The following is a 24,284-nucleotide window of genomic DNA, read 5'->3' as shown; positions in this document are numbered from 1 at the left end:
TCGTGTCCTGGGTCCCCCACGCCTGTGCCTTCTTCTCACCCGAATAGGAAGTTTGAAAATTAAGCCTGGTTCCTAAAGAAAAGGATTCTGGTTTGCCTCCCCCCCATGACTGTCAATCAAATGGCGGTATTTCTCAATCACCTTCTTGGTGCAGAGCGATGTACTGTGCACTTGAGTACACTAGTTGTTACGACCCATGCCCTCAAGGAGCTTACAAATCTAGCGGGGGAGATGGACACTAAAATAATTTCTAGGATTGTTATTACTATCCTTATTTGCCCGAAAGAGCACGGGCTTGGGAGTCAGAGGTCATGGGTTCAAATCCATTGAATAATTTCTCTGTGCCTCAGTTCCCTCATCTGTAAAATGGGGATTAAGACTGTGAGCCCCACGTGGGACAACTTAATCACCTTGTATCCTCCCCAGCGCTTAGAACAGTGCTTTGCACATAGTAAGCGCTTAACAAATGCCATCATTATTATTATTACTCCAGGAAAAGGAGAGAGCTGCTCCGTCTGTAGAATTGGCTCCATTTTTTCAGTCATTTAAAGCTGCTGTCCTGACTGAGGCCCAAGAGCTTGGTGAGGCCAGGTTCCGGAGCAGCTGGGCTCGGGAACAGGAGGCTCAGTGGATCAGCAGGCAGGCTTCTGCCATCCTGCTGGGCAGGCACTTCCCTTCCTCAAGACGGCAGGACCGGTTAGATCCCCGAGGCCCTGAGCTTTCTCTACCAGTCATGGGGAGCTCCGGTACCCGGGAAGAGCCATTAACAAGTTGTCCAACCTAATTTGCTTCACCTGAAAGCTTTTGTAAAACCAGCACTCAGATGTCTTACACTGGAATTTTTCTCTCCACCACTAAGAAAATAAAAAAGCCCCCCCTCAGCTGAACCTTTTATTCAGAATTTAAAGCCCCAGTATTCCCAAGGGTTGAGCCCAGCCTGGTCATTTTGCTTTTTTAATGGTATTTGTTACGTGCTTACTATGAGCCAGGTATTGTACCAAGTCTTCTAGACTGTGAGCCCGTTGTTGGGTAAGGACCGTCTCTAGATGTTGCCAACTTGTACTTCCCAAGCGCTTAGTACAGTGCTCTGCACACAGTAAGCGCTCAATAAATATGATTGAGTGAATGAAAGTGCTGCGGTAAATACAAGATAATTGGGTTTTGGACACAGTCCCCGTCCCACATAGGACTCACAGTCTTCAGTGCTTAGAACAGTGCTTGGCACATAGTAAGCGCTTAACAAATACCGTTATTATTATTGTTATTATTAATCCCCATTTTATAGTTGAGATAACTGAGGCACAGAGAAGTTCATTCATTCATTCATTCAATCGTATTTATTGAGCGCTTACTGTGTGCAGAGCACTGTACTAAGCGCTTGGGAAGTCCAAGTTGGCAACATATAGAGACAGTCCCTACCCAACAGTGGGCTCACAGTCTAGAAGGGGGAGACAGAGAACAAAACAAAACATAGTAATAAAATAAATAGAATAAATAAAATAAATAGAATAAGAAGTGAAGTGACTTGCCCAAGGTCACACAACAGACAAATGGCAAAGCAGGGATTAGAATCCAGGCCCGTGCTCTATCCTCTAGGCCCCGCTTCTTCAGTAGCCCCACAGCACCTGTATATATGTATATATGCTTGTATGTATTTATTACTCTATTTTACTTGTACATATCTATTCTATTTATTTTATTTTGTTAATATGTTTTGTTTTGTTCTTTGTCTCCCCCTTCTAGACTGTGAGCCCACTGTTGGGTAGGGACCATCTCTATATGTTGCCAACTTGTACTTCCCAAGCGCTTAGTACAGTGCTCTGCACACAGCAAGCGCTCAATGAATACAATTGATTGATCGATTAGATGGGTTTCGCTTCTTGGAGGCCAAGGGCAACTGTCCTCACTGCAGATTCCACCAGCCACCTGAACCCTGGACTTCTTGAGAGATCTTGGCACTGGCTTCCCCCCAACAGACAGGCTTGGGTTCCCGCACTGATGTTGAGCACGTTGTCTCAGACGGCCAAGCCCGGCTGTGACCCTTTCTGGGGGTGAAGGGGGGCCCTGTTGGAAGATGAGTGGGACGGCTGATCACCCCCTCCCAGCGCAGAATCACTTTGGTGCCCCGGGAGCAGCTCCGCGGCTCATGTCATAGGCCTCTAGTCTGGGCGGCAGCTGAAAAGAAAGCAAGATAGGCCGGGGCTAAGGAGAGTCCTGATGGCTGCTCTGTCTGGAGCGGCGGGAAAGCTCCTCGCTACTCTTACAGAATCCGCCAGCTTAGTACAGTGCTCTGCACACAGTAAGCGCTCAATAAATACGATTGATTGATTGGGTGCAGAGTATGCTCTTGGCAAGAGTACAGAAGAGGTAGGAGACATAACTCCTGTCCACATGGAGTCTACAGTCTAAAGGATATCAGTGGGAGGGAAAGTGCGGATAATAATAATAATGATGGTATTTGTTAAGCGCTTACTATGTGCAAAGCACTGTTCTAAGCGCCGGGGGGGATACAAGGTGATCAGGTTGTCCCACGTGGAGCTCACAGTCTTAATCCCAATTTGACAGATGAGGGAACCGAGGCACAGAGAAGTTAAGTGACTCGCCCAAAGTCACACAGCTGACAGTTCGCTTCGAACAGTGCTCCAGCACTTAGAACAGTGCTCCAGCGCTTAGAACAGTGCTTTGCACATAGTAAGCGCTTAACAAATGCCATCATTATTATTATTAATTGGCGGAGCTGGGATGTGAACCCATGACATCTGACTCCAAAGCCCGGGCTCTTCCCACTGAGCTACGCTGCTTCTCTCATAGACAGGTTTCAAAGAGCGGTGAGAGGTTGGGAGTGCAGGAGTGCGGAGGTGGTCATTGGGAGGAGAAGAAGAAGGAGGGTGGCAGCTCCTGGCTGGCATTAGTTAGGGGGCAGAGGCTAATTTTGTCATTTGCAGACCGAGTCAGAGGGCTTCCACTTGGGCTAGCTGACTTGGCAGCTTTTCTGGCCACATTGCTAAACGCCAGAGGCCAAGGAGCCTCCCTCTCAGTGCTCTATTGGCTCCGATCTCCCCTGCCGGGGGTGGGAGGAGGAGGGGGCAGGAGTTATGGATGTGGAGATGGAGCTAGAGTCAATGGCCCATGTGGTTGTACGACCCTGAGAGGGCACATCATTGGTAGGTGTGCAGAGGTTGAGGTGGGCTCAGAGTCTGAAATGTGGGCACGGTTCCCGAGGCGGAACCGGGCCTCACCCCCTTCAGAGCCTCCGCTCTCCTCCGGGGCTCCAGACTCCCTCAGGGACGTCCCAGAGGGTCCCGCCGAGCCGGCTGATGGTGGAAACCAGAATGATGGCAAAGCCCTGACTGATCGAAGCTTTCCAGAGCCTGGGTGTGTAGGGGAACTCCCATTCCCCTGGGCCCCTTTCAGAGCTGGAGCCACTAGAAAATCAGCTCCCCTGCCCCCTTCCCACTGGGACTTCAGTCTGTGCTGCCCGCTGTGCTCCACCTCTCTTCTGCCCCTTGCAGCTCTACAAACTGCATTTGAAAAGGTGGTTCGGGGGAAGGAGGTGCAGCATCACCACTGTGAGAGCCCTACCCACCCCACTGCCAGGCACCCCCTTCCTCCCGTCCCCACACTCCCCTCATGATACAGCTCTGTGGCCCCTAGGTACTTGGCATCACTGTACTGGGTGCCATGGTGAAGATGTGCTGTCCACGCCCCTCCCCTGGAAGGACTCTTGCTCAGTAATAATCACCTTGAAAGTCCGCCAAAGGGAGGCTCTGAACCCCAGAGAAGTTTCTAGTTGTCTCTCACGAGAGCATTTAGATGTGTGCTTGTCCGTGGTCTTCGAAGATGATGCCCTCTGGGAAGGAGATGTGGAGGGGGGAGTGTTTACCACTATTTAGGACAGACATTTAGGTGAAGGCTGACCACTGCAAAGCATGAAGAATTTGTGGTTTTTCTAAAACCAAATTTTTCAGCTCCTCGCTCACTCACAGTCAGGAAGAGAAAGATTCTTCAAAAACCAGAACAATAGTTCCATTATTGTCTGGTGGAGAAGAGACCTGCCAAGAAGCCGCAGTTCTGTCCAAGTCTCCTTTTATAGGCTCAGCCGGCCTTCTATTCAGTCAGGATCCCTGGATGGTAACGGGCCCCGGGAAAACACTGGGAAAACTCCCGGCCTCCAGAGCCAGGGAGAATCCCTACGGAGCTGGCCTGGGTGGGGACAGCCTGGAAGCCAAGAGCAGTGTGGGCTTTGTCTGGCGGCTTTATTTGCGGCTGAATACACAGAATGCCTTTCCAGTTAGGAACCCCACCTCAACTAATCTGTGAACTTTGAGGGCCCTCTGAGCCAAAGGTGGCTGAACTTCACTTTCACTTTTCCTGTTTACTCCGGAGGAACCACCAAACGGCCACCCGTCTCTGATTCTGATTGAGGTGAAAGGTGGCTTTGTATATTGAAGCCCTACGGCTCTCAGTATGGTCGCCCCCTCACTCCTGGGTGTGCGAAATCTCTCAATTATCTAGTGCGTTTTAAATCATCGCACAGCCGCACATAGGAGAATGCATGACAGGGCAGGCCCAGCTTCTGCTCTACTTCCCCTGGGGGTTTTGGCCGCCCACCTCCAGGTCCCTTTTCCCAATTTGCCCCCAGGGAGACTCTTCCTCACACCACACCAACTGGATGCTTTTTAAATGCTTCTGCAGCCGTTGCTGCTGCTGCTATTACTATTCTGTTACCACCGCCAGACCCCTCCCTCCCACCCCTTTTCATCCCGACTGTAGCCTGACCCCTAATGAAACAAGCACTGTGCTTTATCTGCCTCACAGATCAAATAATACCCATAGCAGTCTGCAAGTTTTTCTCACCTTGCTCTTCCTCTGGGAGGCAGGTGCTTTTACGAGAACAAATAAACCCTACCCTGATGGCCAAGTGGTGGTTGGTATAGGGCCCGTCTTTTAGTTTTTCGCAGGAATAGTTCTCATTTTCCTTTTCTTTAGCGGTATCTGGAAGTACTAAGCACATGCTTGCTTTAAAGACAGAGCATCCTGGAAAAGTGTAAGAAAGGCAGGCTTTCTGAAGGAGCCCCCAGGAGCCAAGTTGGAGCCTCATTTCTGCATGGTCTAGTGGATGGAGCAAGGGCTTGGGAATCAGAAGGTCATGGGTTCTAAACCCGGCTCTACCCCTTGTCTGCTGTGTGACCTCGGGCAAGTCACTTCACTTCTCTGGGCCTCAGTCACCTCATCTGTAAAATAGGGATTGGGGACTGTGAGCCCCACGTGGGACAGGGACGGTGTCCAACCTGATTAGCGTGTGTCGATCCCAGTGCTTGGCACATAGTAAGTGCTTAACAAGTACCATAATTATTATTATTTCTTAGCATGCCGCTGGCTCTGCAGGCAGGTCTGCCATCCCTCATGCACAGGGACCCCTGGAGGGAGCGCTTTGTCCCTCCAGTAGTCTGTTTGTGAAAGCCCTTGAGTGGTCACTTTTAACGTGCGTGTGTGCATATGCATGCACGCGCACCCTTCACAATTCCCATACCCCTTGGCGCAGTCAGATTGTCTCAGGACAGCGGCGGACCCATTTCCTCAACTCCTGGAATGCGCAACTCAGTCCCAGGATTCCAGAAGGAAATCCATTTCCCTTTTTCCACGAGCCCCGGGGGCGGGTGAGCTGGAACCCGAACTCCTCTGTGATTTCAATCCGGCTTCTTTCCCCACGTTGAAAGGGCGAAAGACGAGCTCTGTATCAAAGGGGAAATGGCTGGTCCCAGTCCGCCCCGGGGACGGTCCGGTCTCTCTTAAGGGGAAGGCGCCGGGCCAGCGTTCGTGCTCAGGACTTTCTGGCTGACCGTGATGACTACCTGTAACGGTGTGTCCCCCTGTCTCCCGTTCCTTTAGATCGGAGAACTGCTGAGCACCACCCATCCCGCCAACAAAGCCAGCCTGACTCTCTTTTGCCCCGAGGAAGGGGACTGGAAAAACTCTAACCTGGACCGACACAACCTGCAAGACTTCATCAACATCAAGCTCAACTCGGCTTCCATCTTGCCGGCGATGGAAGGGCTGTCAGAGTTCACCGAGTACCTGTCGGAGTCGGTGGAGGTGCCGTCGCCTTTCGACATCCTGGAGCCCCCGACGTCCGGCGGCTTCCTGAAACTGTCCAAGCCGTGCTGCTACATCTTCCCCGGGGGCCGGGGGGACTCGGCCCTCTTCGCCGTCAACGGCTTCAACATGCTGATCAACGGCGGGTCGGAGAGGAAGTCCTGCTTCTGGAAGCTGATCCGGCACCTGGACCGGGTGGACTCCATCCTGCTGACCCACATCGGGGACGACAACCTGCCGGGCATCAACAGCATGCTGCAGCGCAAGATCGCCGAGCTGGAAGAGGAGCAGTCCCAGGGCTCCACCGCCAACAGCGACTGGACCAAGAACCTCATCTCCCCGGACCTGGGCGTGGTGTTCCTCAACGTCCCGGACGCCCTGAGGAGCCCCGACCCCAACGTGCGGAAGAAGAGGAGCCTGGAGGAAGCCTGCTTCACCCTGCAGTACCTGAACAAGCTGTCCCTGCGGCCCGAGCCCCTCTCCCGCAGCGCCAGCCAGCCCGTGGACCCCATCGTACTCTTCCAGAAGATGGGCGTGGGGAAGCTGGAGATGTACGTGCTGAACCCGGTCAAGAGCAGCAAGGAGCTGCAGTTCTTCCTCCAGCAGTGGACCGGCATCCCCGGGGACAAGGCCGAGCTCCTCCTGCCCAGCGGGCAGGAGGTGGACATCCCCGTCTCCTACCTCACCTCCGTCTCCTCTCTGATCGTCTGGCACCCGGCGAACCCCGCCGAGAAGATCGTCCGCGTCCTGTTCCCCGGGAACAGCACCCAGTACCACATCCTGGAGGGCCTGGAGAAACTCAAGCACCTGGACTTCCTCAAGCAGCCCACCGTCACCCAGAAGGACCTGACGGGCCAGGCCGCCAGCCCGGCGACGAAGCCGGCCAAACCGAAACAGAGGACCGACAGCCGGGAGAGCCTCCGGCCCGCTGCCCCCAAGCCCCCTCTCGGCAAGCCCCTCAGGAAGGAGTCCAAGGAGGACGCCGCCGAGCCCACCAAGGGCAGCCCCCCGGAGAAGACCCCGAAAGTGGAGAGCAAGGAAAAGACCCCGCTGAAGAAGGAGAAGCCGGCCAGGGTCGAGGCCAAGCCTCCCGCCACCGAACAGGACCTGCCGCCGGCCAGGGAGGGACCGGCCCCCGATGCCGCCAAGCCCAAGGTCTCCAGGGAGAAGGTCGTCAAGAAGGAGGTTAAGGCGAAAGTGGAGGAAAAGAAGGAGGAGAAGGAAAAGCCAAAGAAGGAGGCCCCCAAGAAGGAGGAGAAGACTCCCGCCAAGAAGGAGGAGAAGCCCAAAAAAGACGAGGCCAAGAAGGAGGTCAAGAAAGAGGTCAAAAAAGAGGAGAAGAAGGAAGCGAAGAAAGAACTAAAGAAGGAGACTCCCCTGAAGGAAGTGAAAAAGGAAGTGAAGAAGGAGGACAAGAAGGAAACCAAGAAGGAGGAAAAGGATGTCAAGAAGGAGATTAAGAAACTCCCAAAAGACCCCAAGAAGTCCCCGGCCCCTGTGCCGGACGTTAAAAAACCTGTACTGAAACCCAAAGTTCCCAAGAAGGAAGAGTCGGCCAAGAAAGAGACAGCGGTGGCCGGGAAACCGAAGGAGAAGGGGAAGATTAAAGTGGTTAAGAAGGAGACCAAGGCGGCGGCCGCGGCAGTGGCCGGGATCGGAGCCGCCGTGACGACAGCGGCCGTGACGGCGGCCGCCACTCTTGCTGCTCCCGGCCCGGTCAAGGAACTGGAAGTGGAGCGATCCCTCATGTCTTCGCCGGAGGATCTGACCAAGGACTTTGAGGAGCTGAAGGCGGAGGAGGTGGACGTGACGAGAGAAACGAAGCCTCAGCTCGAGCTGCCAGAAGGTGACATCCTGCACGGGGAGGCGGAGCCCGTGGGGGCCTACGTCCCGCAGGAGGGCACGGAGGAGCTCAAGGGCCCCACCGAGTCCCCGGACGAGGGCATCACCACCACCGAGGGCGAGTGCGAGCAGACACCCGAGGAGGCGGAGGTGGCGGGCGAGCCCGGGGTCGACGAGAACGAGAAATACGAAGACGAGGGGACCGGGTTCGAAGAGTCGTCGGAAGCCGGAGACTTCGAGGAGAAGGCGGAGACCGAGGAGGCGGAGGAGCCCGCCGAAGATGCCGACGACACCGTCGGGGAGCGGGCGACCCCGGGTGCTGCCGAGACTGGCCTGGGGGAGGCCGAGGAGGCCGAGGCGGACAGGAGGCCCAGTGTCGCGGGACACGGACCCGGCGAGGGGGGCTCCCCAGCAGGGAGCGACGAGCGCGCCGAAGAGGACATGGACGAGACGGCAGAGAAGGAGGAGGACGAGGGGACGGAGGAAGATGTCGACGAGGGGGCCCGGGAGGCCGAGGACGAGCCGGAGAAGGCGGAGAGCGAAGAGGATTACGCCGCGGACGAGGCCTCCGAGGAGCAGTTTGGCCTCCGGGCCACCCCTCCAGCCAAGGAGTCTGGGGCCCCCTCCCCGGTCAGAGAGCCCGCCTCCTCCATCCACGACGAGACCCTCCCCGGCGGCTCGGAGAGCGAAGCCACGGCGTCCGACGAAGAAAACCGCGAAGACCAGCCCGAGGAGTTCACGGCCACCTCCGGCTACACGCAGTCCACCATCGAGATATCCAGCGAGCCCACGCCCATGGACGACATGTCCACGCCCCGAGACGTGATGAGCGACGAGACCAACCACGAGGAGAGCGAGTCCCCTTCTCAGGAATACGTGAACGTCACCAGATACGAGTCCCCGCTGTACGCCCCGGAGGGCGCCAAGCCCCAGATCCCGTCCCTCGCCGACACGTTCAACGGCTTGTCCGAGGGCTCCAAGACCGACGCCACCGACGGCAAGGATTACAGCGTCTCCGCCTCCACCATCTCGCCTCCGTCCTCCATGGAGGAAGACAAGTTCAGCAGGTCAGCCCTGCGCGAGGCCTACCGCCCCGGAGACCCGGAGGGCCGGCCCGCCACGGCCCAGCTCGAGGTCCCGGACGCTTCTGCGGACATTCCTGCCCAAAGACTCAGTCCCTCCCCGAGCCCGCCTCTCAGCCCCGTGGCCAAGACGCCCCTGGGCGAACGCAGCGTGAACTTCTCCCTGACGCCCGACGAGATCCAGGTGCCCGCTCAGGTCGCGGCCGTCCCCGTGTCGCCCGCCGTGCGGCCCGGTCCCGTCGAGGAGGGGCGCTGCGCCAGCCCCGAGGACAAGACCCTGGAAGTGGTGTCCCCCTCCCAGTCGGTCACCGGCAGCGCCGGTCACACCCCGTATTACCAGTCTCCCACTGAAGAGAAGTCCGGCCGCCTCCCTTCGGGAGCCGCAGAGCAGGCCGCACCCACCCCGGGGAGCCGCCAGGACGCAGGGGACGAGGCGGGCAAGCCTTCCGTCAGCCCCTTGGACGAGGCGGGCAAGCTCTCCCTCAGCCCCTTGGATCAGTCTGGCAAGATCTCCGTAAGCCCCTTGGACAAAGCGGGCAAACCCTCCATCAGCCCCTTGGACGAGGCGGGCAAGCCCTCCATCAGCCCCTTGGACGAGGCGGGCAAGCCCTCCATCAGCCCCTTGGACGAGGCGGGCAAGCTCTCCCTCAGCCCCTTGGATCAGTCTGGCAAGATCTCCGTAAGCCCCTTGGACAAAGCGGGCAAACCCTCCATCAGCCCCTTGGACGAGACGGGCAAGCCCTCCATCAGCCCCTTGGACGAGGCGGGCAAGCCCTCCATCAGCCCCTTGGACGAGGCGGGCAAGCCCTCCATCAGCCCCTTGGACGAGACGGGCAAGCCCTCCATCAGCCCCTTGGACGAGGCGAGCAAGCTCACCATCAGCTCCTTGGACGAGGCGGACAAGTCCTCCGTCAGCTCCTTGGACGAGGCGGGAAAGCCCTCCATCAGCCCCATGGACGAGCCGGTCCCAGACTCGGAATCTCCCATCGAAAAGGTCCTGTCGCCTCTGCGCAGCCCCCCGCTGATTGGGGCCGAGACCCCCTACGAGGCGTTCCCGAGTGACGACGCGAGGACTCCCGGTGGGCCGCTGGAAGACGGGCGCGACCACCGGGCCTCTCCTGAGCAGGGGAGCCCGCTTTCCCAAACGACACCCACCGCCCCCTTCCAGGAGAAACAGGATGGGGAGAGCCCGGTGCCGACGGCCGACAGCCGGGATCGGGAGCCTGAGACACCACCCCGGTCCGGACTGGTCCTGGATGACAGAAGACTGCCGGGCGAGGCCTCTCCCACCCAGGCGGAGGTCGGCCCGTTCGGCTCCCTGAAGGAAGACACCAAAATGTCCATCTCCGAAGGGACCGTCTCCGATAAGTCAGCGACCCCCGTCGACGAGGGCGTGGCGGAAGACACGTACTCGCACATGGAAGGCGTCGCGTCCGTCTCCACGGCTTCCGTGGCCACCGGCTCCTTCCCGGAACCGACGGCCGACGACGTGTCCCCGTCGCTGCACGCCGAGGTGGGCTCCCCGCATTCCACCGAAGTGGACGACTCCCTCTCCGTGTCCGTCGTCCAGACCCCCACCACCTTTCAGGAGGCCGAGCTGTCTCCGTCCAAGGAAGAGTGCCCCAGGCCCATGTCCATCTCCCCGCCCGACTTCTCTCCCCAGACGGCCAAGTCGAGGACCCCGGTTCAGGAGCACAGGTCGGAACAGTCGTCCATGTCGATCGAGTTCGGCCAGGAGTCCCCCGAGCCGTCGCTGGCCACGGACTTCAGCAGGCAGTCTCCCGACCGGCTGCCGGCCACGGACTTTGACAGGGAGTCTCCGGACCGGCCCGCCCTCGCGCCCGGCCTGCTCCAGATCACGGAGAACGGGCCGACGGAAGTGGACTACAGTCCGGACCTGCTGGAGCCCGGCTACACCCACGAGACCCCCCCGGCGGAGGAGCCGGGCTGCCCGCCGGATAACGACCTGTCGGAGCTCCTCTCCGTGTCTCAGGTGGAGGCTTCCCCCTCCACCTCGTCCGCCCACACCCCGTCGCAGATTGCTTCCCCTCTGCAGGATGACCTGTCACCCACCGTCCCTCCGCCCGGGGAGGCGGCCCCTTATGCCTCTCTGGCCGCGGTGGAGGCCCAGAGCCCGGAAGGGGAGAAGTCCTCCCCCAAGTCGGACCTGTCGCCCCTGACGCCGAGGGAGACGTCTCCCCTCTACTCCCCCGGCTTTTCAGACTCCACGTTCGGGGGCCGCGAAAACACTGCCATGGAGCACTCGCCGTCCCCGCCCCCGGGAGCCTCCTCGGCCGAGAGCTACGGCTTCCGCTCGTCGGTACTGTTTGACACCATGCAGCACCACCTGGCCCTGCACGGCCGCCCGCCCCCGGCCGGCCCCGAGGACGACGAGACGGACGGAGCGGGCCGGGCGCCGCCCGACTACGGCTACGCCTACCAGAAGACGGAGAAGTCCGCGAGGACCCCCGACGAGGGCGGCTACTCCTACGAGAAGACCGAGCGGACCACCAGGTCCCACGAAGACGGCAGCTACTCCTACGAGACCGTCGAGAAGACCCGCCGGACCCCGGATGACGGCGGCCTCGCCTACGAGGTGACCGAGAAGACCACCCGGACGCCCGAGGAGGGCGGATACTCCTACGAGACCAGTGAGAAGACCACCCGGACCCCGGAGGTGGGCGGCTACACCTACGAGAAGACGGAGAGGACCACCCGGCTCCTGGACGACATCAGTAACGGCTACGACGACTCCGAGGACGGCGGCCGGGGGCCCGTGGGAGGCTCCGGCTACTCCTACGAGACCACCGAGAAGATCACCAGCTTCCCCGAGTTGGACAGCTACTCTTACGAGACCTCCAAGAGGACCACCCGGACCCCCGAGGCCTCCACCTACTGCTACGAGACGACGGAAAAGATCACGCGGACTCCCCAGGCCTCCACCTACCGCTACGAGACGGCGGACCGCTGCTTCTCCGCGGACGGGAAGTCGTCCGGCGAGGCCCGCCAGGACGTCGACCTGTGCCTGGTGTCCTCCTGCGAGTACAAGCACCCCAAGACGGAACTGTCGCCCTCCTTCATCAACCCCAACCCCCTGGAGTGGTTCGCCGGCCGGGAGCCGGAGCAGCCGCCCACCCAGTCCGGCGGGGCCCCGCCGCCCCCCGGGGGGGAAGCCGCAGGGCCGACAGTGTGACGAGACCCCGCCCACCTCGGTCAGCGAGTCGGCCCCGTCCCAGACGGACTCGGACGTGCCCCCGGAGACGGAGGAGTGCCCGTCCATCACGGCCGACGCCAACATCGACTCCGAAGACGAGTCCGAGACCATCCCCACCGACAGGACCGTCACCTACAAGCACGTGGACCCGCCGCCCGTCCCCATGCAGGACCGCAGCCCTTCCCCCCGCCACCCCGACGTCTCCATGGTGGACCCGGAGGCCCTGGCCGTCGAGCAGAACCTGGGCAAGGCCCTGAAGAAGGATCTGAAGGAAAAGACGAAGACCAAGAAGCCGGGCACCAAGACCAAGTCTTCCTCCCCCGTCAAGAAGAGCGACGGGAAGCCCAAGCCGTCGGCCGTCTCCCCGAAGCCGGCGGGCCTGAAAGAATCCCTGGAGAAGGCCTCCCGGGGGGCGTCGCCCAAGAAGAAGGAGGCGGCGGAGAAGGTGGCCAGGGCCGGCACCGCCCCCGAGGTCAAGGCTTCGCGCCTCGAGGAGAAGGACAAGGAGACCAAGAACGCCGCCAACGCCTCCACTTCCAAATCGGCCAAGACTGCCGCTGCAGGTGAGGGAAGGGTAGGGGTGGGACTTCCCCACAATGGCCTGCATTTCTCCCGGGTCTTGCTGTGGCCCGTCGCCCTCTCCTTCGCCCCCCTTCTCTGGCGATGGGACCCTGGAAGGCGGGGGCGGCCCCCCGGCTGACGCCCCCCCTAGTCTCCCGTGAGACCTCGGTCGATCGGCGGTACACACCGGGCGCTTCCCACGTGTGCAGCACTGGACTCGGCTCTTAGGAAAGGATGGGAAGGAAGGGTTGGGGTGATCCCTGACCATAAAATCAATCAATCAATCAATCGTATTTATTGAGCGCTTACTATGTGCAGAGTACTGTACTAAGCGCTTGGGAAGTACAAATTGGCAACACATAGAGACAGTCCCTACCCAACAGTGGGCTCACAGTCTAAAAGGGGGAGACAGAGAACAGAACCAAACATACCAACAAAATAAAATAAATAGGATAGAAATGTACAAGTAAAATAAATAGAGTAATAAATATGTACAACCATATATACATATATACAGGTGCTGTGGGGAAGGGAAAGAGGTAAGATGGGGGGATGGAGAGGGGGACGAGGGGGAGAGGAAGGAAGGGGCTCAGTCTGGGAAGGCCTCCTGGAGGAGGTGAGCTCTCAGCAGGGCCTTGAAGGAAGGAAGAGAGCTAGGGTTAGGGTTAAAAACCCCCACAGAGAAGGCAGGTTGCTCTTGGAGTCTATAAAGAGTTTGTTTCAGTGTACCGCGTGAGGCAGGGAAGGGGTCTCCTTTGAGACTCGGTCAAGCAGGTCAGAACACCTGCGCCCCCATCTCTGACTGCCTGAGCGTCTGCCTGCCCAGCCGGGTGGGATCCGTGGATTCACTGGGGGGCAAAGTTCTAAAAGGGGAAAAAACAAACAAGACAATAATTCAGTTAGGCTTGTTTGGCATCGAGGTGCTGTCTCCTTTCTTTTAAAACCAGACTTATTTCTAAGGCAGCCAATTACTACATCCCGAAACCACAAAGGCTGTTGGCAGGCAGCGAGCCCTGGGCTTCCTCGGGAAACAGTCATCCGTGCCGGCAGCCCGGCACGGGCCGTGATTTACTGTGCAAGCGCACACACACACGCAGTCACTCGCACGTACGTGAGGACAGCCACGCAGACTTTTCCTGGCTCTTGGAAGAGGCAAGACCCTGGGAGAAGGCGCCCGAAGGGCGCCAGTGGCCCCTCAGAGCCAGAGGCGGGAGAACGTGGCTTCCGTCGGGACCAGCCGGGAAGCGTTCTTCCAAAAGCGGACCGGACGCGTGCAACTTGTAATGGTGCAGTAGGAGCTGGCTGGAGTGTGGAACTCCCGCCAGCCAGGGTCTGCCAAGATTCCCCAGCCGGCCCTGCCGGTCCCTGCCCCGATTCCCACCTCAGGCTCTGGGACGATGGCCTCGGGCAACTCATCCCACAGTGTCTGCCCACCCCCTCTGGAATTGACGCTTGCCTTTCTCGCTGTTGAGGCCGTGAGGCCCGAGACCCTCCCCTCTGAGCAGGCCTGGCTCCCTCCGTCTCTCCCCAGCTCAGAGATATGCCCCGCTCTTTCATGAGCCCCCCGTGGGACAACCTGATCACCTTGTAACTGCCCCGGTGCTTAGAACAGTGCCCCGCACATAGTAAGCACTTAATAAATGCCATCATTATTACTGTTATGATGGCAGTGACAAGTTGGCATCTCTGGGCTGGGGAGGGGTCCACAGCCAGGCACAGCTGCTCGGCCGAGGGGCGCAGACACCGTGGGGTGGGGCCGGGCCGGCCTGGGGGAGACCATTCAGTTGACGGTATTTATTGAGTGCTTACTCCGTGCAGAGCCCCGGACTAAGCGCTTGGGAGAACATGACATAACGGAGGTGGGAAACAGGTTCCCTGCCCACAAGGAGCTTACAGTCTAGAGGGGGAGACTGGTGTATGTGGCTGGGGGATGGGGACCCCTCAGTCCAACCAGCAGGCGTCCAATCCCCTCCCTCCAGAGTTGTGTAAATGTGTTTCGGAGTGGTTGCGTGAGGAGAGTCTTATTACTCTATTTTATTTGTACATATTTATTCTATTTATTTTATTTTGTTAATGTGTTTTGTTTTGTTCTCTGTCTCCCCCTTCTAGACTGTGAGCCCGCTGTTGGGTAGGGACCGTCTCTATATGTTGCCAACTTGGACTTCCCAAGCGCTTAGTCCAGTGCTCTGCACACAGTAAGCGCTCAATAAATACGATTGAATGAATGAATGAGAGCCAATGAGTCTAGACTTCTAGACTGTGAGCCCACTGTTGGGTAGGGACCGTCTCTATATGTTGCCAACTTGGACTTCCCAAGAGCTCAGTACAGTGCTCTGCACACAGTAAGTGCTCAATAAATTTGATTGATTGAGTTGGCAGCAGTCGGGGTGAGGCGTCCTTTGCTCGACAGCAGTTACTGAGCTTCCGCCGGGGGCTGAATGCTTCGGTCAGTAGGGTAGGGGCCCCCACCCTCAAGGACTTTACGTGGAACGGGTAGACGTGAGTTGTTTACAGTGAGGGGCAGGACAGAGTCAGTGGAGCAGGGAAGAGCGTAGGACAGGATAGAGATGGTGGTTGCTGTAAGGACCTAGCACCAGGTGGATATTGGCCCACGAAAGTTGGAGTGGTTGGGGGCGTTGGGTCAGAGGCCCACCCCGGGTGGGCGAGGGGTCCCGGGGTCCCGAGGCCTTTGCGGCTGTGGCAGACTGGAAGGGGAAGGAGGGTCAGGAGAAGCGCAGCGGGCGAAGAGAGCAGGCTGGGAGGGAGGGGCGGCGGACGTAAGCCGGTAACCTGGGCCGCTTCCTCTCCGCAGGATCTGGGGCCACCAAGCCCACTAAAGCCTCGGCGGTGCCCCCGGGCCCCCCGGTGTACCTGGACCTCGTCTACATCCCCAACCACAGCAACAGCAAGAACGTCGACGTGGAGTTTTTCAAGAGGGTCCGATCGTCCTACTACGTGGTGAGCGGGAACGACCCGGCCGCCGAAGAGCCCAGCCGGGCTGTCCTGGATTCCCTGTTGGAGGGGAAGGCCCAGTGGGGGAGCAACATGCAGGTAAGCCCCCTGGCCGGCCCACCTGTGCCCCCTCCTCCTCCTCTCCCCTGGCTGCTAGCTTCCAGCTGGAGGTCCCCAAAGCCCCCCAGCCCTAAGCACGGTGCTCTGCACATAGCAGGGGCTTCATCCCTTCATTCAGTGCTTGGTACTGCACTGAATGCGGTGCTTGCAGTCCCCCCCCCCCCCCCCCCCCCCCCCCTTTAGACTGTGAGCCCACTGTTGAGTAGGGACTGTCTCTATATGTTGCCAACTTGTACTTCCCAAGCGCTTAGTACAGTACTCTGCACATAGTGAGGGCTTAACAAATACCGTAATTATTATGCCTCCCACTACTCCTGGTAGTGCCAAGTATCGATAAGCAGTTTGGCACAGTGGGCAGAGCATGGGCTTGCGAATCAGGCCACGCGTTCTAATCCCCACGCTGTCACTTGTCTGTTGTGTGACCTTGGGCAAGTCACTTCTCTGTGCCTCAGTTGCCTCATCTGCAAAATGGGGATTGAGACTGTGAACACTTGGGACAGGGGCTGTGTCCGACACAATTTGCTTGTATCCACCCCAGCGCTTAGTACGGCGTCCGGCATGTAGCCCGTAATTATTATAATATTCTTATTGAGGCCCCCCCTGGGGCGTGGGGTGGACTAGTTTGATCAGGTGAGGGGGCTGGAGGGAGGGCAGGGGAGACCCTCCCATCACCCGGCTCTAAGAGGAGGTGGGCCGATCCCCGGGCAGGAACTTCTCCACCGGCCCATCTAGTTGGGGCGGCTCTGCTTGGCGTGGGCAGGGAGTAACGGCGAGCGGCTGGTAGGGGACGGGATTGGGAGATGTAGTGGGAGGAGAAGTGAGGAAGCCCCAGAGGCCTGCACTCTTGCTGAGGTAACTAACCTGGGACAGCCGGTCGGGGCTGATGTTACCCCCGCTTGGGCCGCCCACCCCGTGAATCCGGGTCCCCGGCCTTTCGGGACACCCCCGCCTGCCCCTGCAGAAGTCAGAGCATCAATACAGGGAAGAGAAATAATACTACTATTTAATACTATTTAATACTACTATTTAACTACTATATAATACTTCCCAGAAGCAGGAGCCCGGATAAAACCAGGAGCCGGGATAAGAGAAGGGGGTCTCTGAATATTCACTACTGGCGTACTGCGGGTCTTTTCCCCCCGCCATTCACAGATTGTGGCTCGAAGCCAAACGGCGTGGGCTCGTGGAAAAAACACGGGCCTGGCAATCAGAAGTCGCTGGGTTTTAAACCCGGCTCCACTTGTCACCGTGACTTTGGACAAGTCACTTCACGTCTCCGGGCCTCGGGTACCTCATCTGGAAAATGGAGATTAAGACCGTGAGCCCCATGTTGGAACATGGGCCGTGCCCAACCTGATTAGCTTGTAACTGCCCCAGTGCTCAGTACGGTACCTGGCACAGAGTAATGCTTAACAAATAGCATTGGAAAGAAAAAAAGGGACAAAATGAGCCAGCTAAGGTCAGAGGTACAACTGAGAAGCTCGGCCAAGCTCTTGGAGGGGGGAGTCCTCACCACCCTTGGTGGTGTAGCAACATTGGCATATCCAATGATCGGGTCTCGCTGGCTTTGCGTCCGTTCCCCCGCCGCCCCACTTTCCCTGCCCCTGATTGTTTCGCACAGTTGTCCGTGACTGTCAGGAAACGATCAGGTGGCCCCCGCGCTGACCGGGTCTCCTCCGCCTGCCCTCCCTCCCGCTTCAGGTGACCCTGATCCCGACCCACGACTCCGAAGTGATGCGGGAATGGTACCAGGAGACCCACGAGAAACAGCAGGACCTCAACATCATGGTTTTGGCAAGCAGCAGCACCGTGGTGATGCAAGACGAGTCCTTCCCCGCATGCAAGATTGAACTGTAAGACCGAGGGAGCCACCCGGCCACCCCCGCTCCCCCCGTCCCCTTGTCCCCCGCCCCGCCCCTCGGAGCCACCCCGTCTCCAGATTCACTCCGGTTCGAAGCCACCTTTTCTAAAACATCGGCCCCTCTAAACCTACCTGCTGAACTGTTTACCTGCCCACTGCTCTACCGTGTCACCAGTCTCTAAGGGAAGTCAGTTTCCCCCACGCTAAGGTTCAAATTCCTGCAGAACGTCAGCATCTGGTTCGACTCCGCCGAACCCGTGGAAACCGTGCGCTAGCAGACTCGACCAACTTCTGCCAGGTAGAGGCATGTGTCCGCAAGAAAATGAGTGAGTGAGAGAGAGAATGAGAGAGAACGAGAGAGCGAGGAGGGGGAGGAGGGGTGGGCCCACGTCCACCTCGGGCAATTCGTTGCATTGCTCACCGCAGTCTACCCGAGCGATCGCACGCAAAGCAAGGTTTCACTCTCTGTATCCGTACGGCCGCAGGGTCTTACCGTACTCGCGCAAGTTGGGGAGGAAAGACGAGAGGGGGGAACGTGGCACCGAGGGGGCACGAGATGGACACGCTGTTCACTAGCACCTCAAACTCCGCACGCTAATGCAGCGTAGCGAACGTAGACTCAACACGCAGGTGGTTCGAACCCCATTCAGGACTCTCCAGGCTCTCCTTTAAACACGCACCTCGGTTGGCCTGACGCCCGCCCTCTCAGCCCATGTGCGTCAACGCCCAGGTCAACAGCCGACGAACCGAAGCCAAAGACCAAAGCAATCGGGAGTGCAAGCGGTGTAGACAATTTGCCTTAGAAAGTGACTTGAATGTACAAAAAGATACTCGATGCACTTCTCTTTTTAAACGCGAGACAGCCAGCTTAGGAACCATCTGTGTAGGATTCTAGTTGCACCGGTCCCAACGGTGGTGCCAGGGGAGGCCTAGACAGCATCCGATCGGTCCAGCGGCGCAGGGCCGGGTGTTCCGGATCTTCCCCGAACGCCAAGCTGGGGCCCGGCGGCGATGGCGACGGCCTCGTGGCCGAGGAGAAGGTCTCCAGAAGCTCCTCGTGGTAACTTACTCACCTTTCTTTGTCTCACGCTGGGCTTCGGCCCGTTCGCTTCAGCGGGAGTGCGGAACACAGATGTACAGAAACCATTTTTTTTAGCTCTGCGTGAACTTTTACTAGACGAACTTTTACACAGATGTTTTCGTTTACAGGAAAATGCCAAGAAAAATTTCAGGTGATGGTGGTGGGTTTTTTTCCTTTCTTTCTTTTTAAAGTCTTTTTGTAAGGACAAACAAAACTAGAGTAATGCCGTGTGAAGTTCCGGTGAGAATGAAACCTGTGCTGTTGCGGTAATGTATTTATTGAGCGTGCTTAACTAAATGCCAGGAGTCCCGGGTCTCGGCCCCCGGCCCTCCCTGAAATCCGAGAGTCCGTGAGGGGCGTGGTGGACTCCCCCAAATCTCCCTGAAGCAGAAGGGGAAAAGATCGGCTCGAAACGTCCATGCAGGTTTTGTTTTTGGGTCAGTTGTCGTCTTCCTCTGGAGAGAATAATGAATTTACAACCAGGAGCAGTCATGACCCCCCACCCCCCCCCCACCCCCCAACACACTCTTTCTACGGCCCACAATGTGAGCTGGAGACAAGCTCGCTGACCCCGGGGTTGGGGTAGGTGGGCAGGTGTCTGCCGTCTTGTTTCTGGGGACGTTTGCAGGTGGGTGACCCCCAAATCTGAAGGCTAGTTCATCCACAGGGAGACTGGGCTCCTCTCCCTTCTCCCCCCTCCCTCCATCCCCGGCATCTCCTGGAGGAGACTTGAAGGCCCGTCCATTCCGTAGTGAATGCCGACCTCAGTTGATTCCCTGTGTTTGTTATTTATTTCCAAATTAACATTGTTAGTTTTTGTTTGACGAGGGCCTCTTTGCACTGCTGATTTTTATGAGGGTTTTAAAAAAATGTACTTTTTCAGAGTCCTTCCGAGGGGGTCTGGGTAGGTCACTTAATGCTGTGAATTAAGTTTTTGGAATGTTCTACCACTTGTTTTTGATTTTACAAGGGTTATTGTGTTAGATGACGCTAGTGCTGCCGCTTTTATTTATTATTCTTAGTCCTTAAAGTGATTCGGAGAGATTTATGGTACAAAAAGGCTCGGCCACCCCCACGGAGGACAAGCGACCTGTGGGAGATGACTAGTGCAGTTGGCCGTGCTCTTATTCATATTCATTTGCTTAGAATTTCGTCCGGTGACCGATGCTGTCTCGTGTTGGGGGGTTGAACTGAGGCTGCACAGTCAGAGCTGCGCTTCTACTTCCCCATAGCACAGCTCACTCGCTCTCCCTCAGTGGGGGAAGAGGATGGGGCAGTGACCTGAAATTTTTCCTACCCAAAGTGGACCCCAGGGAGAATCTGCCTGTGGCAGGTCGGAGGGCGGGAGATGAGCCGAAGTCCAGGGCGGAGACTGTTTCCTTCCCCTAGTAATTCTGCCATAGCTCAAATCTTGGGTATTTTTTTGCTGCTACGGAATTTGAAGCCTCCCCAAGCCGGCACTGTGCCCATCCAGCCCGTGTACAGGTGAGGTGAGCAGCAGTGAGGACCAGCGTGGGCTGACCTTGATAACTGTGGGGAGGCCTCACTAGTGGAGAGAACGCCTCCGTGAAATCGTGGGCTTTTTCCACGATTCCATGCATGACCCTTTGGTGGGGGGGGGGTGGGGGAGTGCTTTTCAAAAAAAATTCAATGGAGTGAATACTGCCCCTCATGCCCGCCACCCCCTTACTGTCCCCCACCTTTTTTTCTCAAGTTCCACGCTCTAGTGACTGGACCCCAAAGTGTAGCTGAATGTTTTTAAGTGTCTCCACTAATTTATGTGGTTTAGGAGCACTCTGATGATGCGCCTTCCCTCCAATCTAATGATCAGTTTGTTCATGGAAGTGGTTGTGCCCCTTTCCCCCGCCCCACCCCCGAGCTCCCTAGACCCCCGTGTAATTCTAAAATTGCCATCACCCGCCTCTTTCGTCACCCGGTCCCTGGAAGGATCCTGGTTCAGTGACGATTGCTGTCTTGTGAGATGCTGGGGTTTGGATTTAGCAGCAGAAGAAAAGCTCCCGTTTACATTGGAAAAGAACAACCGTTGGCTCTTATCTTTTACCTTCACTGAACCACACACCAGAAGCATTCTAAGGCAGAGCATCGCTTTCAAGGCAAAGCACGTTATTCATCTGGTCTGGAAAGCGTCGGCCAGCTCAGAAGAACAACGCCGCCACCGCGGTGACTTGACAGAAGCTACAAAAGGCACCAACCAAAAGCTGAAAACAAAGGGGAAAAAAACCCCACAGCTTCTCTGCACTACCGGTGGCTGCTCCGCACAGGACTGAATCCAGACTGGCTGGGTGGGCAGGGCCCTGGGCCCCTAAGCCATCCGAACCGAGGGTGGGGAGGGAGGGAGAGCACCGAGCTCCCCAACGGACCCCTACAGCCACCGGAGCAGCCGCGGACGAGGGACGGTCCTGCCCAAGAAGCCCCTCGTCCACACTCCTCTCTCGTGTTCTGAATGGTGTTTGTATCAGTCTGCAGCGGTGTATGGTATTATGTCTTATAATCAATCCTGCATCACTTCTATTCTATCAGTCATATCTAACGTAGAGAACTAGTTTCCAGTGAAAGTAATACGTAGTGCTTTTATGATATTTGTGTGCAATATCCCCTCTTCCACTGAGGATATTTGATGTAAAGGAAACCAACAAAAAAAAAAATCAGTTCCACAATAAAAGACAAAAGTGGTCAACGGCGGTGGTATCCTGGGAGTGTCTGTGGGGGCGGGAACTGGGCTGTGGTACCGTCAACCGGAGCTGACTCAGATGCCGTGGGCTTTGGAGCTGGCCATTGGGGATGGCATTTGTTAAGCACTTACTATGTGCAAAGCACTGTTCTAAGCGCTGGGGGATACAAGGTGATCAGGTGGGGCCACAGTCTTAATCCCCGTTTTACAGAGGAGGGAACTGAGGCCCAGAGAAGTGAAGTGAGTTGCCCAAGGTCGCACAGCTGACAATTGGTGGAGCGGGGATTTGAACCCATGACCTCTAAGCCCGGGCTCTTTCCGTTGATCCACGCTCAATGCATGCACCCAACAGAAGAGGCCGGTGGCCACCATCCCTTCAGCGAGCCAGCCGCTTGTTGGGGGTTCCACTTTTGTACTTCCCTTGCCTCTCTGAGCTGTTCCCCTGGGCCCACACTACTCACCAGGTCCTTGTTCCCTTCTGGGGGGCCGCGGTGGGGCTCCGGAACCTGCCTGCTCCCCCAGAGCGAGGTGGCGATGTTCCCGGGGGCCTTGGTCTTCCTCCAAGGAAGAGGAACTTGGATGGCGTGGCAGGGGTCGGGTGCGGCTGACACAGATTCCCTCTTCTGATTGGTTCCTCCTCCTCCTCCTCCCCTGCTATCTTGCTCTAAGAGGGGCTGCACATATTCACCCTCCCTGCCAGGGATGAAAGGGAGAGTGACCATGAGCAGGAAGAAATGCTTGAAGAGAAACCTCATGAATTTCCAGAATTTCTTCCTCCGACTGCTTCCCCTCTCAGTGTTCCTCCCTTTCCAGCTGCAGTCAATCAGTGGTACTTACTGAGCGCCGGCTATGCAGAGCACTGTACTAAGTAGCTGGGAGTGGACAGCAGAGTAAGTAGAAGTGATGGCGAAGCTTGGGGGTCAGAATATACCCACGCCGACTCGGCTCTCTCTCGCTTTCTCCCCCTCCTTCGGCTTCTGCCCCTGTGTTCATCCACAATCTCGTCACTGTGACTGCCTGCTGTCCATCTTGCCTGGGCGACTCTGCTTCCCACCTTCAGAACGAATGGAGTGTGATCATTAGTTAAAAAAAGGGAAAGGGGCATTGGGAGGTGATAAGACATAGTTATGAAGATAAGGGGAGGATGAGTTAGTCTCCCACTCTGAGACCCCTGATTTTAGGAGGGTCTCCTGTAAACCAGAGGTATCTTGGTTTGGGAGGAAACTTGGCCAGGCGAGGAGGGGAACTAAGCCCCAAAGTTAGAGGGTCTTGTGCTGAGGATCTAGATGCTCAGAGCGAGAAGGAATTTCCAGCTCATCTACTCTCCTCTCCATCTTCGGGCCAGCTCTATTACCTCAATGGCCCGAGTTCCAGTGTGGAGAGGGTCTTCTTCTTTGAACCACCTCCACTGAGGGAGTGTTCCCTCTAAAAGACGGGTGCTTAACAAGTGCTGGGAGGATCTGAGGCTTAAGCAGTTGGGTCGTTTTCCATTTTCGACTTGTGAGCCTCTGATCGACCATTGGGCGCTCTCAACAAGGCCTACTGGGTTAGGACTATGGGGTAGGAAAGGGCCACCTTTGAGTCTACCCTGAGTCGCCTGCTTGCAAGGGTTGAGATCTTTACAGATCCAAAACTGTGGACTGCTTTGCTGCAGAACTGGCTAGCCCACAGACACCAGGGCAGGGAGGGCTTTCACTCCCGATTCTGAGGTTCCCCCTTGTGTCAAACCCAAATCCCCCGAGGCCCATTGAGGCTAACTCCCCCGGCAGGTTCTGGGAGGTGTTAGAGGATGGCCATCTCCCCTCCCGGGACCCAGTAGGTCTTACCTCCTTTGGCTTGTCCCTCCGTAGGGGATGGGGCGCTCAGGCTGTCCTGCTTCCACCCTGCCAGACTGGGATTCCCCTCGGAGGGCACTGGAGCAGGGTCTTTGGATCCAAGCTCCGTCAAGAACCAGAAGGGAGTTGGGACCCCAGCTCACTACACAGACACTGGAGAGGAGATTGGGAAATTTTTGTTTGGAAAAAGTGAAGATCACCTCTCCCCTGCCGCTCCACCTCTTCCCCTCCCCCAACAGCTGGTGTTGGCAGCCCATGGAGACAACGGGCCCACAGCTATCCAAGCCTGACCCCCAGGGACTCGCTCCAGCCCAGATCTGACACTCCCAAACCGACTGGGGAAGAGTTAATTTCTACCATGGAGGCCATTATTACGAATGAAAATCCTTTCTGGACCAAATCCTGTGAGAGAAAGGAGAGTGGAGAGAGAAGATGGAGGGAGGATTGAGGAAGGAGGGAGTGAGGGAAAGGGAAGAGGAGAGCCCCTAAATGACCTTGCCAAATTAGACATGGTCTCCCTAAAAAAAGCTCCTCTCCAATCCCTGCCTCCCTCCTGCCCCATCTTCCCAACAGTATCTCAAGAGGCCATCAACCACCCCCTTTCAAATTCATATTCTCCCACCTGTGCTTCTGACCCCATCTTTCTCACCCTAACAAATAAATCGTCCCCTCCGTTCTCCCCACCCTAACTGCCATCTTAACCACGCACTCATTTTTCAACAGTTCCTTCCGCACTGTTTTCAAACATGCCTATGTATCCCCACCCCCGCACCTCTAGAGCACCCTCCTGTCATCACACATCTCCCTCCTACCTAGTGAGAAGCAATGTGGTTTAGTGGCAAAAGGACGGGCTTGGGAATCAGAGGTCATGGGTTCTAATCCCGGCTCCGCCACTCGTCAGCTAAGTGGTTTGGGGCAAGTCACAACTTCTCTGTGCCTCAGTTGTCT

General features: G+C 57.2%; 1 protein-coding gene across 1 annotated transcript in view; it reads left to right on the top strand.

Moving 5' to 3' along the window:
• The window catches only part of MAP1B (microtubule associated protein 1B), a 113,303-nt gene extending 92,878 nt beyond the window's left edge, over positions 1–20,425 (top strand). The window contains 4 exon segments of the mRNA XM_038765975.1: positions 5,893–12,177; positions 12,179–12,797; positions 15,608–15,846; positions 17,569–20,425. Of these exon segments, the coding sequence (XP_038621903.1) occupies positions 5,893–12,177; positions 12,179–12,797; positions 15,608–15,846; positions 17,569–17,724 (7,299 nt within the window). The 3' untranslated portion in view covers positions 17,725–20,425.
• The last annotated feature ends 3,859 nt before the right edge of the window (positions 20,426–24,284 follow it).

This window comes from Tachyglossus aculeatus, chromosome 23 (genome assembly GCF_015852505.1).
Source record: "Tachyglossus aculeatus isolate mTacAcu1 chromosome 23, mTacAcu1.pri, whole genome shotgun sequence".
NCBI lineage: Eukaryota > Metazoa > Chordata > Mammalia > Monotremata > Tachyglossidae > Tachyglossus > Tachyglossus aculeatus.
The sequence above is the reverse complement of the archived record's forward strand: the minus strand, read 5'-3'. Positions and strand labels throughout refer to the sequence as shown.